Genomic DNA, 16,420 nt, shown 5'->3' on the forward strand with positions numbered 1-16,420 from the left:
TTAATCACATCCCTGATAAAGAGATGCAACTTTAGCAGATGTTAATTTTGCAATCACTTTGATATACTGTTCCCAAGAAAGATCCAAAGTAAAAAGTAACTTATCGAGTACATTACCGTCCATAAATATAGGAAGATCTAAATTATTGCAATAAGGATTAGCTGAATAAATAAAAGAGTTTTATCTGAGTTAAACTTTTATACTATAATTGGTAAGGAAGGATTCAATAATCTTAAAGATGTTACCTGATACACCGTAAGAAGAAAGCTTATGAAGCATGCCAAACACTATCAAAAGCTTTAGAAATGTCAAGAGCGATAACTTTAACCTCTCCACATTTATCTAATGCACAATAAAACCTATTGGTTAATACCATTAACAAATCAGCAATAAATCGAGAAGATCGATATCCATATTGATGGTCAGAAGGTAAGTTAATAAATTCAAGATGAGAGATTAAGTGTTTGATTAAGACTCAAAAACTTTGCTTATGATAGTAAGAAAAATGATGAGATGGTTGTTAGATGAGTCAGATCGCTCTCCAAAATTATTGAAAATAGGGATAACAGATGCCGCTTTCCAGCAGACTGGAAAACAAAACTCTGATAAGAACTTATTAAATAATTTTGAAAGTATAGGCGACAACTCCGGAGAATACTTCTGCAAAACTATAACAAGTATGTTTTCCAGACCGCAAACTGAAGAAGAGTCTAAGTAGGAAATCACTTTAAATATTGAAGTTCTTAGCAATCAATTCAGATTTGTCTTTAGGTGAGGTGACAAAATCTGAACTATACAAGAGAGGTGGAATAAAAGATTTGCCTTTATTATTGATACTGTTAAAGATTTTCCAGAAGTCACAAAAGCCTAATTTTTGAAATAAAATACAAGATTTCATGAACTGAGAATAGTGGGCTTTGGCATTAGACTAAACCTTTTTATAATGGTTTCTAGCAATCTGTTTTCTGGAGAATTGAGAATCCAAGAAGTTATGTTAATAGCACATTTGTCAGCAGGAAGACAAAAGATTTCTACCCAAAAGTCATCACAAAGAAATCCACGGAAAGAGTGCTTTAAGGTAGTAGTAAGAGGTATGATGATAGTGGGATTCTGATGATGAACAAGAATGAGATAATAGTTTTAGAGAGATCAAACCATAATAAAAAGCAGCTAAGGATGCATGTGGAGAAACTGAGCACTGACTAGTCCAGTAGTATCTAAGTCCAGTAGAGAAGGTAAATGATTTTGATTGTCTGGAAAGCAAGTTGGAATGTTGACTATTTATGTTAGTAATTGAGAAAGGCAAAAGTTTTGGGCCTTAACGCCTGCATATTCACTGGCAATAGAGCCAAGCAACTCAGTGTGATGAGCATTAAAGTCACCAACAACAATAATATTGGCAAAAAGATAAAGAGAAAGGGGTTGGTCAAATTGATCAGAAATAACTTTGAAAAGAGTGTCGTCTTGAGATTAAGGAGGGTGAATTAGAACAAATAGAAAGGCGAAAAGAGTGAAGTGGTGCTAAACGAAAGCACATAAAAGAATAGTCTGTGGATTCGAACCTAGTTTCTCGACAAATGGGTGATTTCTTAAAAATGTAAATGCCCAGGCCAAGTATGTGACTATTGGAGTTGTTATGAATTAAAGGAAGATAACCATCAACACTAAAATCACAAAATGAGACAGCTGAACTCAAATTAGTCTCACAAAGAGCAAGCAGGTCTGGTGAACTTTGCAAGAGATAAGACTCAACAGAAGAAAAGTTACTTCGAAGACCATGCATATTAATGAATGATAGATTTAGAGAACTTGGTGATGATGATGGTTTTTTTTGTTTTATAGTTTTTGGTACTTTAGCCATTTTTAAATTTGTTAAAGAGCTTGATTCAAAGCACAGATAGTACTCAAACAATATTTTATAGTACAAGCAATTGCGTATTACTATTACTATTAATAATTACTAATAATAAACCCTAAGCCGTAACAAAGGGTTCTAAATGTGGCCTCGACAATGCACACAAAAGTACGAACAGGGACACCATCCACGCGTAACATGGCACTGTTAGTACTCTGATATTTTACAGCTGTTGATGAAATCAGCCTCTCTGAGAGTTACCACAGAGTTCGGGAAACCGGACTATTAGCCCGCCTTTGAACCATAAAACTGAGTTTTTGACCTGTACTCTCATTAGGAGATAATAGAATGTATATATATATATATATATATATATATATATATATATATATATATATATATATATATATATATATATATATATATATATATATATATATATATATATGTATATATATATATATATATATATATACAGTACTGTGAATATGTTTTAGACCACTTGTATAATTAGACGCATTTACAATTTTTTAGATAAATTAAATGTTTATTTTATTTTTAAATGTTTAGTTTGCATTTTTAGATTAATTAAATGGGTATTAATTAAATATCTTTAATAGAGACAAAAAGTTATTGTGCTTCATGAAGAAGGTTATTTGCAGCGCCAAATTTTGTCCAAAACAGGATATTCGAAGACTGCTGTTGCAGAAATCATTAAAGAATTTAAAGAAACTGGCTTCCTTGAAGATATAAAGAAAAGTGGAAGACCTCCAAAGCTAATAAAAAATGAATATAAATATTTAAAAACACATTCTTTAAGAAATAGGAAAAAAACATCAACTGAGTTGACAAAGGACATTAACACAGCAACTGGAGAAAATGTCAGCTCTTCTTGTATTCAACGACACCAACTCAAATCGGGGTTAAGAGGGTGTGTTGCAATTCGAAAACCATTATTACGGTGTGGCAATAAAGAAAAACGACTTAAATACGCAAAACAACACAAAAATTGGGCTCAGGAAATGTTTAATTGGGTTATGTACACCAATTCGCCAAGTCCAAATTGGAAATTTTTGGAACAAGAAGACGCCAATATGTTCGAAGAAGAATTGGAGAAGCTTATCAGCCTAAGTGTTTAAACCCTACTATTAAACAAGGAGGAGGCTCTATACAAGTTTGGGGCTGTTTATCTTTATCTGGAGTAGGTGATTTGATCAAAATAGAGGGGCGACTCACCAGGGAACGTTATGTGGATATCTTAAGTCACCATGCTGTATCTTCTGGAATGGTCACTAGTAGGTCATAATTTTATTCTGCAGCAGAACAATGACCCAAAACATTGTTCCCTAGTGGCAAAAAATTATTTAAATGAAATGACAGAGAAAGGAGTACTGGAATTAATGACCTGGCCTCCCCAGAGTCCAGATTTAAATATAATTAAGCATATTTGGGATTAACTGGACAGAAAGAAGGTCAAACATGTTCTCTGAAATGCTGAAGAATATTTTGAAGTACTTCAAAGAGAATGGCACAACATACCCCAGGATTTTATAAAAAATTTGTATGAATCTATTCCCCGGCAAATATTGGCTGTGATTAAGGCAAAAGGAGGATATAGTAGATATTTGGAGTTTTTTATGAAATTTGACATTAAAAAGTTTGTAATTGTTCCATATTTTGTGTGAATTACATGTGTTTTAATAAGATATAGAACTACAAACTTAAATATAAGAGAAGAATTCTCCAGGATTTTTTGAAAAAATGTAAGTGGTCTAAAACATATTCACAATACTGTATATATACTTGTTTGTTTATTCAGAAATCAATAATATTTATAATATTTTAGTCCAAATGTTTATAATATATTGGTGATAGGTGCAGCACCAGGCACCTCCATGCTGACAAATATTGGACACATGATGTGTCTATGCTTATACTGTTAGTGCGTCAAATTGGCTTTTGAATGCGTCAGTTGAAAAGGAGTTAATAATGCTTGAAAGTAAAGCATTCCAAGCATTGACTACACAGTTTGTAAAGAACTTTTCTTTATCGACACAGTTCTTGACTAATGACCTAGTAAATCTTAAGTTATTGCCACAAAGGTTATACTGGGAAAATATTTGCGCGTAGACTTGAGGCACAACAAATTCAATTTTCTCAACGCCATGCACAATATTATATTGCTGAACTAAATCGTTTTTAACTCGTCCATCTTCTAGTTTGGTTAGGCCTAGAACTCTAAGCCTTTCTTCATATGACTTATGTTTGATGTCTGTGATCAGCTTCATCGCACGCTTTTGAATGCTTTCTTGATGTCTCCCTTCAGATGTGGCAACCACGATTGGATTGCGAATTCAAGGTGTGGTCTAACATACGATTTGCAAAGAACTTTCCAAAGTATGAGACCTCCGCTTCTGAAGGATTTCTTAAACTGACCAAGTACCTGGTTTGCTCTTGCAGCTGTTGCTTCAACTTGATGCTTGACTTTTAAGTCTTTTGAAACAAGAAAACACCTAGATCTTGTTCAACTAAAGTTGTACCCAGTTCTTGTCTTATTCCCATCTGATCAGTCTATGTGTAGACATAGACTGATTTGTTGGAGCGATTTATGTGCATCGATTTGCATTTGTCCAAGTTGATGAGCATTAGATTCCACTTTTTGGACCATTCTACTGCTTTGCTAATGCCTAGTTAGAGATGTGCTTTTTCTTTCTCTGTTTTGATGACACCTAGTATTTTGCTGTCGTCGGCATATATCTTGATGTGGTGAGCTATGTTGTCCGGTAGGTCATTTATGTAGAGGATGAAGAGCAACATATATATATGTATATATATATATATATATATATATATATATATATATATATATATATATATATATATATATATATATATATATATATATATATATATATATATATATATATAGACACACACACACACACACACACATATACAGTAAAATATATATACATATACAGGAATTTTTTTTTTTACTTTAAATAAAAAACTGTTAAGAAGATCATTAATATAGACAAAAAACAACACAAGATTAAAGAGGAAACCTTGTGGTACCCCAGAAGTTAATTGAAATGAAGAGCGCTGGTCTTTGAGTACAACTATAATTATGTGTTTAAAAAGGAGTGATTTGATATCTTTATATACCATATGAAGTCAATTTATGGAAAAGACCAGACTTATCGAGACGCATCAATATATCAACAGCATTATCTTACTTATTCCTTGTCCAACCTTAATGTCAAGTAATACCTTACAGTCCTTACCTTATTACTTTCATTAATCATATAACAGAGCTTTTATTTTATAACAGTTAACAAGCTGAACTGAGTGAAGTTCTGGAACTTTTTCTCAGTTATTTTTTTTTCTCAATAATTTTTTGTTATTGCTTACAAGATGAACACTTACATTTTTCATTGCAACTTCATTTTATCCAAAGGGTTTGAAATACAAAAACAGAACAATTTCCATTGCTGAACAAGTCGCTGTATAAAAAAAAATGTTTTCGCATGAACTAAAGTGAAGTTTTGACTGAAGCAGAAAGTCACAAAGTTCTACTCTGAAGCAGAATTTTATGATATAAAGAGATCAGTCACAAAACTATAAAAAAATAGAGTTTACTAAGACTAACAAGGTTTAGGATGGAGCTAATGGGTGTAATAGTTTTAATGATTCTAGTGAGAATTAATCAATTGATCTGAACTTTTCATTCTGAACTCTTTTATGTCTGAACTTTTTTTTAGCATGAACCAATTTATAATTAGTTTTTTACAAACGATTGTTTTTAAAATATTTTAGCTCTAAAGTTTTAACTTTTTACATCTTTTAATTTCTTTTTCCTTTTTTGCTATTAAAACCTACAATATAGTAAAAAAAAATGAATCCTTTTTTGCTTTTAAAATAACTTTTGTCTGTTTTTTATGCAGTAAAGATAACTACAGTAAAAACCTCAGGACAACTTTAGTCACAGGATCACTTTAAATAACTCCTGTTTTAATAATTAAAAAAAAAGAAAGAATAAATAATCTCAGCATACCTGTTAAACACCTCAATGAGCCAAGAATAAAAGAAACGATTTACATTCTTTGATTGAATGAACCTGCATGCTGCCATCAAATTACTTTGTCAAACTTTAAATAAAAACTTCAAACATTGAATTTATCCAAAGCTTCAAATAAAAACTTAAAACATTTATCTTGACATTTTTTTAGAAAAAAACTTTAAACTTCTTCCTAAATATTAGTTTAGCATAAATTTGAATTTTTTCAAAAACAATTACATCAAATATGCTTATAACTAACCAATAATAAAAAAAATTCAAATAATCAATTATCTATTATACGCTCATTAATATTGTCAACCTAGTGCCTAAACTTTTCATTTATCTCATACTAGTCTTAAAACAAAAATAAAAATACAGAACTTGATGCAAATTTTAAATAAGCAAATATATTTATAAACAAAAATATAAAAATGAAATAGAAATAATCAAACCAAAATATTTTGAAAGATTTTTAGAGTGTCAAAAATTGAATATTATTTGAGCCTATAAAGTTGTATTCATTGTAAAAGTTTATCTAAAGTTTCCTTAACTTACAAAAAAGGAAAAAGAAAAATCATTCTTTAAACTTGAATTTAAAAAAATATATATAAAGATTCATACTGTACATAATATATATATATATATATATATATATATATATATATATATATATATATATATATATATATATATATATATATATATATATATATATATATATATATATATATGTATATATATATGTATATATATATATATATATATATATATATATATATATATATATATATATATATATATATATATATATCTGTGTGTGTGTGCGTATATATGTAAATATACAAATATATAAATAAATTTCTTTTTTTTTTTTAATGGAAATCATTAAATATTAATTAGATTCATCACTATCAACACTCATTGATTGATTGGAATCGTCTTGTATAGAATCATTTAAAATATATAATAGAAATTATATTCGATTCTTTACCTAATTGAAATGAAAAAAAAAGTACAGTATCAAATTGCATTATGCTTTTAAATATTTTATCAATAAATTATTCATATAAATAACTAAAAATATAAACAGTCTGCAGTGGCAGACTTTTTTTCTAAAAATTTTTCTAAAAATTGATGTTAATGGCTAAAAGGCTTTATAACAGAAATAGATTTTTAAAAAAATTATTATATAATCACCTCAGTATCTGATTTTGATTCTAAAGTTTCAGTAATTTTTCTAAAGGAATTTTCATTATCACCAAGCGATTGTAGGATGGTCAAAATAACCATGTCTTCTTCTCTGTAAAAATGTTTATATCAAACATTGCTAAATTTTTTTAAAATTTAAACATATTTATGAAAAGAGAATATTGTAAAGGGATCCTAAAAGTAATCCTAAAATACTTTGTAAAGGTTTAATATAAAACTTAAAATGTCACCATGATTACTAGTATTCATTGTGGTACTTTGAGCAAAAAAATGTAATAAAATTTTAAATCAAAAAAAAAAAAAAAAAAAATTGGTCAGAACTTATTATGTAAATCAGCTATTTATAATCAATTTTATAATCTTAAACTAGGAAAAAAAAAAAAAGTATTTTTTTGCCATTTAAATTAAAAGATTTTTAAATTAAGTCATGTTACCGATCGGTCATTTTTGACAAATGGTGTTGGTCACTTTACTATTCATCCTTCTATTTGACCAGTTTAGTAAGTTTAATTTGTCTCAAATTTTTATTTTTAATAAATTTAAAAAAAACAACAAAGTATTTTAAGATCCTTGATAAAACTTTTTTGGATATTTATATTTTCATTTGTTTTTAAAAAAAATTTATCTTACTTCTTCCATATCACACTTTGATTGTTGATCGGGAGCTCTGTGAATGATTTCTCAGCTTCATATAAGTTATATAGTTGTTTCTCTTCATTGCAACAGCTTTCAACATCTAAAGTTTTTGAACTTTTCAAAAAGTTATCTGAATGTGATTTAAAATTAGATGAGAAGTTAGATGAAATTGATAACTCCTGGGAAGATTTTACTTGTGACTGGTGTAAAGGCCTTTCTAATAATTCATGTGAAGGCTTGACATCAATGTTTTCAGTATGCACTTGAGTGTAATGTATAAATTCTGCTGGTTTCTCAAAAGTTGTAGAGTTTTCTAATTTACTTGAAGAAACTATTTTCCCTTTGAAACTTAAATCATCATACGATGATTTAATATCTCCATATAAAGTATCTGGAAAGGTTAATTCACAGGACCCACAATCAAAGTTATCATTATTAACTTCTACAATAGATCTCTCATTTTTCTCTTTATCAAATGAGTTGTTAGATATCAAACTGTCTTGTGTTAAAAGGCACGGAGTTTGAGGTACAGGTTCTCTTTCAAAAAGAGAATAGGATTCTTTATCAAATACCTGAGACATATCTGGAGAGAAAACTGTCTTCATTAAATCAGTTTGGTTACTTAGAGTAATTAATTCACTTTTATCAAGTCTTCTCTTAGCCTTATGCTTTTTAGGAAGTATTACGTTTTTAATAAGCTGACAATCGACTTGTTCTAAACTCATTTCTCTGGCTATTTGACTTTTTGTCGCAGAGCATAAAGAATGTTGTGAAGAATCAGATAGTACAGTCTCATTAGCTGTAGATGATATAATCTCAAAGTGAATGTCATTTGATGAAAGATCTGGTAATGATTGTTCAGTTTTAACTACCTGGTTACTTTGACTAAATATATCACAAGATTTAATTACCTCAGATGATTGATTTCTGTTATTACTTTGAATTTCATTGCAGTTAGGCATATTAATTTTAATTTGTTCTTCTGGTAATTTTTTAACTCCTTCATCCTCTGATGAGACATTTTCAATAAAATTCAATTCATTTGAACAGTTAATATTATCCGATTTGTTTTTCTTATTATTATGACTTCCTTTTTTTTTTCTGGCAAGTTGGCTTAGTTTACGAGCAGTTACATTGGTATTTGATTTATTGGTAACAAATTTAGACGAGCCTTTTTTTGTTTGAGAGTTTTGTTTGTTTTTGACATCATCTTGGAATGTAACATTTTCATCTGTTTCAGCATGATACAAAATTTCTTCAAAGTCATCTATATCTTTCGTTCCATTTTTTACAGCTGCAAAATCAATGACTTCAAAATCATCATCATCACTGCAATTAAGTTAATATATGATACTTAATTATTTTTGTACAGATATTTAATTTTATTATATATTATTAATTTGATTAGTGTTTAATAAATTTATATAATTTATTATTATTAATCTATGCTTCTTTTCAGGAGTTCCAGAAAGGGAGTAAATGCCTTGCCTTTGTAGTAACCTTCGCCATTTTACATTAAGAATGTTTTTTAAAACAAACAAACTTTTGAAATTTTTTGTTTTAAAATATCTTTTTTTAAAATCTAAGCAACCTTATTTTGGTAGAAATCAACTACTGACAAAAAATTATCCTGAGTTAAAAATTAAAAACTAAAAACAAAAAAAAGTAACAACAGCTTACTACAAGAGTAACTGGGAATAAAAAGAATATTAAGAACTCAATTGAACTAAATATATTAAAATATAATATTGCTTTACTATTTTATAATAAAGTTATAACAACAATATCACCAATAAGTTCCCAGTAATTTTTGCCGGAAATATTATAACCTGCCTACCAAAAAAAAAACTTACAAAGGTGGCGGTGAGAGATCTGGAAACATCTTTATAAACTGGTGAACAAGAGCTGTATTTCCTTTGAACATGGGAGTAATTGTATCAACTATATATTTAGAATTTAGGGAAACCTCAAACACATCAACAATCTTTTGAATGATTTTATTGTACCAACCTGGTTGGCTAACAAAAGCTTGCTCACAACATAGATGAAATCGAAGAACTTGCTCATACGAGAGCCATTGCAAAAACTAAATTCATATAAGACTTGTAGAAAAATTTTAATATTTTTTGCATCAAATACAAAAATTAGATAAAGCATATAAGATAAACAATCTACTAAATGGCTTAAGAGCATATAAGGTAAACAATTAAATGGCTGTATTTTAAACAAATAAAATCTTTTATTAAAGCTGTCATGTTTTTTTAAACAACTTTTTAATCCAATAATTGGACTATTAAATTAAATTTCAGATCCATTATCTAACAAAATTTTCTTAAATATCAAATAATATTGAAGATATGACAGAGAAATAAAACCAAAATTAAATTAAAGTTGTGTTGATTATCAAATAAAAAAAGTTTGGCTTTTTAAATTCATCATTTTTCATTATGTTTTTTAAACTTATCATCATTAAGTTTTAAAACAGTAAATTTAAATAATTAAGTGGTGAAATACGGAAAATAAATACATAAGTTTTTCCTAGAAAATAACCTTTTTAAAACATACACTTCACTACATATAGAAACATCAAACAGTTATAAAAAAGATAAAGGAGAGCATAAATTAACTGCCCAATTTTTAATTTTAATTGTAAAAAACTTGTCATTAAGAAATTTATTTCCATGAAGTTAACAAATACAGCCAATTAAAAGACATGACCAACCAACAGCAAATTGACTAGTTAATTAGCCAATTAAAAGATAAAAAAAATTTAATTAGCCAATCTATTACTCTAATTACACATATAATTAAAAATCTATTTTTAATTCTAAAATTACCTTTCCTACATGGCGAGCTTCATGTTGCTCAAGAAAACCAGCAAAATTATCAATTAACTCAGGATAATCAACAAAAAGATTAGAAATTCGATAATATGCATCCAACCTATTTAATTCCTTAGTGTCTAACTTTTGCATTATAAGATGAAACTGAGATGCTATCTCAGGCTTGCCTACTAATGTTTCTTTCACTCTTTTTAAATAAATATAAGTCAAATCTCTTCCTTTTTCAATAAGCTTTTCAGAAAAATTGAACACTTCCTTTACCTTTCTAGGTTTTCTTGGTTTGTTTTTTATCTCTTTTTGTTTGTTTTGAGAAATCTTCTGCTTTGTAGACAAATTAGCCATTTGCAGAATATCTGCTACTTCTTTATCATTTAAACTGACTGAGTTACCAGAGGAGCAAGTATTTATAGGTAACAGCTCTTTATTTTCAATTTCTGTAGATTGTAACTTGGAATTATTTTGTAAAGAATAAATAGACAAACTAATATCTTCAGAAAGCTTTTTATCTGTTTGAACATCAGAATTATTTAAATGGACATCATCATGTAAACAATCACTTCCCTGTTTAACTTCATTGTTTAACTCAGTATTAATTTTATTTTCTGGAGAAAATGCACTTTCTTTTATATTTTCATTTAGGGTTGAAGTGTTTTCATGAGAGAGCAAATCATGTGGCTGTAGTAAATTATTTGAATCATTTAAAAACTTATTTGTAGAGTTTATATTGTTCTGGAATTGATTCTCACAATCCATAACATCTTTTGGTTTATCTTCAAGAATTTTTGGAGGGGAGTTTTCATCAATTTTTATTAAAGTAGAATCTAAGCAAAGTTGTGATAAATCTGAAGCTTCAGAACTTAAATTAATTTTTTGAGGTGTAAACACTCCACATTTTTGAGGGGTTTGTAAACTCAAATCTGTGTAGACCAAACATTTTTTTAATACGTCTTTATCTTTAGACTTCTCTGGGGTTTGAATACAATTATTAGTATTAACTAGTGAGACATATGGTAACTGTAAACTAGATTGGGACTTGCTTACTACTGGAGCTTCACTTGAAATATTTAGTGAAAAAACATCGTGAATATCATCAGGAGTTTTCATATTTATGTCATGTTTTTCAAGATTGGGTGTTGAAGAATGAACAGGTGTTGTTGAATGACTGCTGGTTTGAAACGCTTCATTTAACTTTTCATTTGACAACTGGAGAGTTGCATTATTAATAGTAGAAGTTGAAGTAGAGTAAACAATAGTGGAAGGAAGAGCAGCGCACTTGGATTGGTCCAAATTAAGAGAATTTACAGAAAAAGTCTCAGGAGGAGAAACAAAAATATTTTCACTATTTATTAAATTTTCAGAAGTTGAATTTATTTGAGGTAGATCCTTTAATGTACAAAAAGGAATACTCTTACTGCTTTCAACAAAGGAACAAGAATCAATGAAAGGCTTCAACAGATTGGAGTCAACAGCAGGTTCATGATTCTAGGGGAGAAAAAAAAAATCTATATAATATACTATTTTTTATATAATGTATAATATAAAAATTTTCTTTAAAAAAATATTATTCCATTATTCTAGCTAAAAGAACCTATAGGTCCTGTAGGATTTAAAAAAAGGAAAAATAACAAACAATCCACAACTAAAAATATTCTTTAACTTGTCTATTTTAATTTAATGGGTGTAAAACCTGACTTTTTTTTGTTCCAAAAGCTTAAAGAATTTTTTGACTGGGTAGTAGGATGTGTCATACTCAGGTCAAAACTTAAAAAATCATATTTTCCATTGGCATTATTATGGCTATCAAATATTTAAAGCTACACAAAGTGGTCATGTTCCTCAGCAATTAGAACTTCTTAAAATTGGCCCTGTTAACATAGCCAGATGGTTAACAACACCCAATAGAATCTGTAGAATTTGGGTCATCTCATCATAGTTTTCAAGACAATGCAGCCCAAAATCTTCTGAAACTTGTAGAGTATATTGCAGGAGTGTATTTTCCTGTCTGGTTTAACATCAAAGTTAAGCAGAGTTGGATACAAGGACCAACACGTGTTTAACAGCCTAAGTTGCTTCAACAGCCTAAGTTGCTTTAACAGACTAAGTTGCTTCAACACCAGTAACTAGATATTCAGAGTATAGTCATTCCAACTATTAAGTGATCTGCTTGGTATGCCTTGTCTATTATTCAAACTATGCTTTGTTCTGAGAATAAAGAAGAGAGAAGTTTTAGTGTAAATAAAATTCTTAGATTAGGATAAGGCGATGAAAATGTACAACTAGGAGATCTAACTGTTAGACTAAGAAGGACACCAGATATCAACACTAAAGCAATTTTTCTTAAAGATCTTAGAACGAAGCTTTTGAACAACTATTTATTTGTTGCATGACAACTACAAATATCGTAGAGTACTTTTTTTAACCAATGATTGTACCAAACTGGTGTTGCCACACTCAAGCTGTCGAAAGATGTGTAAAAAAAAGGTCACTTAGCTTATGTGAAAATGTTTTGACAGAAGATAGGAGAGATGGTTGGATTAAAGGATAAGAGTTATCTCAGAAATTAATGCCGCATTATCAATCCAAACAGAACTTTATTTGCTTAACAATGTTTAAGAAATAATCTTTATTATAATATTGTACTGTATTTTATTGTGCCAGTAAATATGTTTCATGAATTTATAAAGAAGCATTTTATGTTTAGTTCTATAACACATTTACCTTCTTCATCTCATTTTTACACTTTCAGCAGTGAGCAGGGGGGTGTGGGGGTGTGTCACAATCCGTTATACTGTTTTTATAAAAATGAATTATTGCTTTAGAAATAGGTCACAAGTTTTTAAAAGGTAAAACAGTGTTTTACCAAAAGGTAAAACACTATCACTGTCACAGATTTCCTAGTAGCTAAAACTTTTTTTTTTTGACTAGTTACCAGTATTGAACTTTCAATGATAAACCTCACCCTTTTTTTAGTTATGCAAAGCAAAATTCAATTTTCAAAAAGTATGACACACCTTACTGGTAATTCATTAGCATCTAAACCCTATTGCCACCAGCACCCAAACCCAAGTTATATAACACAAAATTTTGCAAGTCCTAAACTGAAGTTATAACTACTGTAATTAACATTTTAACACATTGTGTATGGAGCAATATTTAGTTGTTGTCGCTAAAATTTGTTGGATAATTGGCACTATGAACTCACAAACCAAATATTTTTTTATTAAATTCTAAAGTTCTAAAAATAATATTTTCATTATTACTTTTATTGACTATTGATGACGAGTATACTCATCAAATGTAGTGCGGAACATAATTTTATGCGCACTAAGAAAACTAATATACTAATGACAAGCATTTTTTCTGTAGTAAGTATGAAAGTTTTTATAAAAGGAAAACAAGTAAAACAAGTATACTCGTCACAAATAAAAGCCAATTGAATTGCTTTATTACTGTTAGAAATAAAAGTGAAGTTACTGTGGTGTAAATTATGAATTTCATCAAAAAAAAAGTCATTGTACAGCTTCCACATGGTAATGCTTATTTTTATTATTTTATTTATTTCATTATTTAATTATTTAACTATATTTTATTTATCCTTATTTTTTTTTTTTTAATGCTTTAGAGGCTTTTGAACTGAATTAGAAGAGGTGAAATCATGTGATGGAGGTGGAACCATGGGATATAGGTAGAGTCATATGATAGAGGTGGAATCATATGATAGAGGTGCAATCATGTGATAAAGGTGGAATCATGTGATAGAGGTAGAATGATGTGATAGAGGTGGAATCATGTGATGAGGCAACATCATTTTATTCTGAATTAGACTCTGATCCAGATCAAGATTATTAAAGAAGTCCTATTTCTGTAGCTGTTGTTCCTAATTTTGATTCTTAATTACAAAGATGCATTTGCACAAGAGGTGGAAATACCAGAAGTCTCCGAACAATAGCTGGAATTCAAACTAGGAGAGGTTATAGAAGATTACCATTATTAAATGACTTGACTCAATAAGTAAGGATTATGAAAATAACAAAAGAAGATCCACCAATTATGAAAACTTTATTTTCAATGAAACACCTGGATTGAATCTGGATGTTCCTGAGAATGTACTTTCAACATTTTTCTTTAAATTTTTATAGACAGATGCCTTGCAGTATGTGGTGTAGTGGAAGAGAGCTCGCTTCATAAACAAGAGGTTCCAAGTTCTATTCCCACCACGTCCCTGGTAGTACTGTGCTCAACTTGTTTCTCTGCGCAGCAGCCTTGTTCGCTAAGGTTCCTGTTTCGGAGTTATAGAATTGAGAGAGGGTTATAACCACAAGTAGCCTCCTTATCTGCAGTGGCCTTCTTGGCCTTGAGGAATTATAAAAATAAAAAAAATTAAAAAAAACTTACGGAATACTTTGTATACAGAAAACAAATGAGTATGCTGAAAGACTATTGAAAAGATGTCAATTTTGATGAGATGATTTAATTTATCTACCGTCGTACAAAGAGTATTGGAGTAAAGACTCAGTATAAAAACAAACGTTTCTCCTCCCTGTTAACAAGAGAACAATTTGAGTCAGTATTCATTTCTTTAACTTCGGTGAAAAACCTAAATTTAAGAATGATAAACTAAGCAAACTGCAAATGATTATGGATCATTTGAACAAAGTAATGCTCAAACTGGTAACACCTTTCAAACACCTTTCAACTGTTGAATCAATGATACTTTGGTGTGAACACTTAGTATTTTGTCAACACATTAAGAATAAGCGCCATAAATATGGAATAAAACTCTATGAATTCTGAACCCATGATGGATTATTCCTTACTGTAGAAGCGTATGGAGGACAAGGTTTTGATGTATTAAAACTATTAAATCTTTATATTAAATAAGGTTTAAAGACAACTACTATAATTCAGTTTCTCTGACAGAATTTCTATCTACTCAAATAACATACATCACAGGGACTCAGGGAGAAAAGACAAAACAGAACCCAGAGACAGTTAAAAATGCAAAATTAAAGAAAGGAGAGGTAATTTGGAGATTACAAAATGATGTTACAATTACAATAATGATTACAATATGATTACAATGTTACAGTTTGCAAATGGAAAGACAAAAGAGATGTGCTTACCATATCCAACGCACGCATTTCACAAATGATAAAAGTTACCAATTGCCATGGAAAATAAAAAAAAAACCAAATACTGTCTGAGACCACAATAACTCAGTTACTGTAGTACAAAAAAACAGTCATTATCCTAAAATTGATGTTACATAATTCTTTTTACCTTTATACCAAATTTTTAAATAATAAAGAATTTTGCCATTTTTCAGAAAATTTTCAAGTTTTGGAAGAATGTTATAAAAAGTTTAATCATAGAACAAATAGTGAAATCTGCACTGATCAAAACAGATGATGCATCAATAGTTTCAAGTGATGCAGATGATATATAATACTTATATATAAATGTTATCTATAAATCTTGAATTTTTTCAATAAAGAAATAGTTGAAAATATACCTTAAATATGTATATTTATGATATCTTGCCCCTAAAAGGTGTAAAATGTGCCCTTTATATTAAAATCAAAATTTGGCTGGTTCTACTAATGATGCACTTTCTCTAGACAAGGCCCAAAAATGCGTTATAAACGTAGTTGGACCCGCTCTATCTGCTAAGCTTGAGCCTATTTCCATCTACATAAAGTTGCATCTTTCCATCGACATTAAGTTGCATCTTTCCATCGACATAAAGTTGCATCTTTCCATCGACATAAAGTTGCATCTCTTTTTCTTTTTTACAATTACTACCATAGTTGCTGCTCA

General features: G+C 29.2%; 2 protein-coding genes across 3 annotated transcripts in view; both read right to left on the reverse strand.

The window, feature by feature from the left end:
* LOC100215991 (ATP synthase subunit s, mitochondrial) overlaps nucleotides 1–6,097 on the reverse strand; it is a 29,600-nt gene extending 23,503 nt beyond the window's left edge. Inside the window, exon 1 of one of the 2 annotated variants that reach the window (XM_065806202.1) lies at nucleotides 5,910–6,097. In XM_065806202.1, the coding sequence (XP_065662274.1) occupies nucleotides 5,910–5,986 (77 nt within the window). In that variant the 5' untranslated portion in view covers nucleotides 5,987–6,097. The remainder of the gene's footprint in view (nucleotides 1–5,909) is intronic. The other variant, XM_065806203.1, reaches the window with a different exon arrangement.
* A 676-nt stretch (nucleotides 6,098–6,773) lies between these two features.
* LOC101236852 (GON-4-like protein) overlaps nucleotides 6,774–16,420 on the reverse strand; it is a 50,037-nt gene continuing 40,390 nt past the window's right edge. The window contains exons 9-13 of the mRNA XM_065806204.1: nucleotides 10,598–12,085; nucleotides 9,614–9,846; nucleotides 7,755–9,089; nucleotides 7,113–7,215; nucleotides 6,774–6,906 (exon numbers count right to left, since the gene is read on the reverse strand). Coding sequence (XP_065662276.1) covers nucleotides 6,889–6,906; nucleotides 7,113–7,215; nucleotides 7,755–9,089; nucleotides 9,614–9,846; nucleotides 10,598–12,085 — 3,177 coding nt within the window. The 3' untranslated portion in view covers nucleotides 6,774–6,888. The remainder of the gene's footprint in view (nucleotides 6,907–7,112; nucleotides 7,216–7,754; nucleotides 9,090–9,613; nucleotides 9,847–10,597; nucleotides 12,086–16,420) is intronic.

The sequence above is a fragment of the Hydra vulgaris genome, chromosome 09, assembly GCF_038396675.1.
Source record: "Hydra vulgaris chromosome 09, alternate assembly HydraT2T_AEP".
NCBI lineage: Eukaryota > Metazoa > Cnidaria > Hydrozoa > Anthoathecata > Hydridae > Hydra > Hydra vulgaris.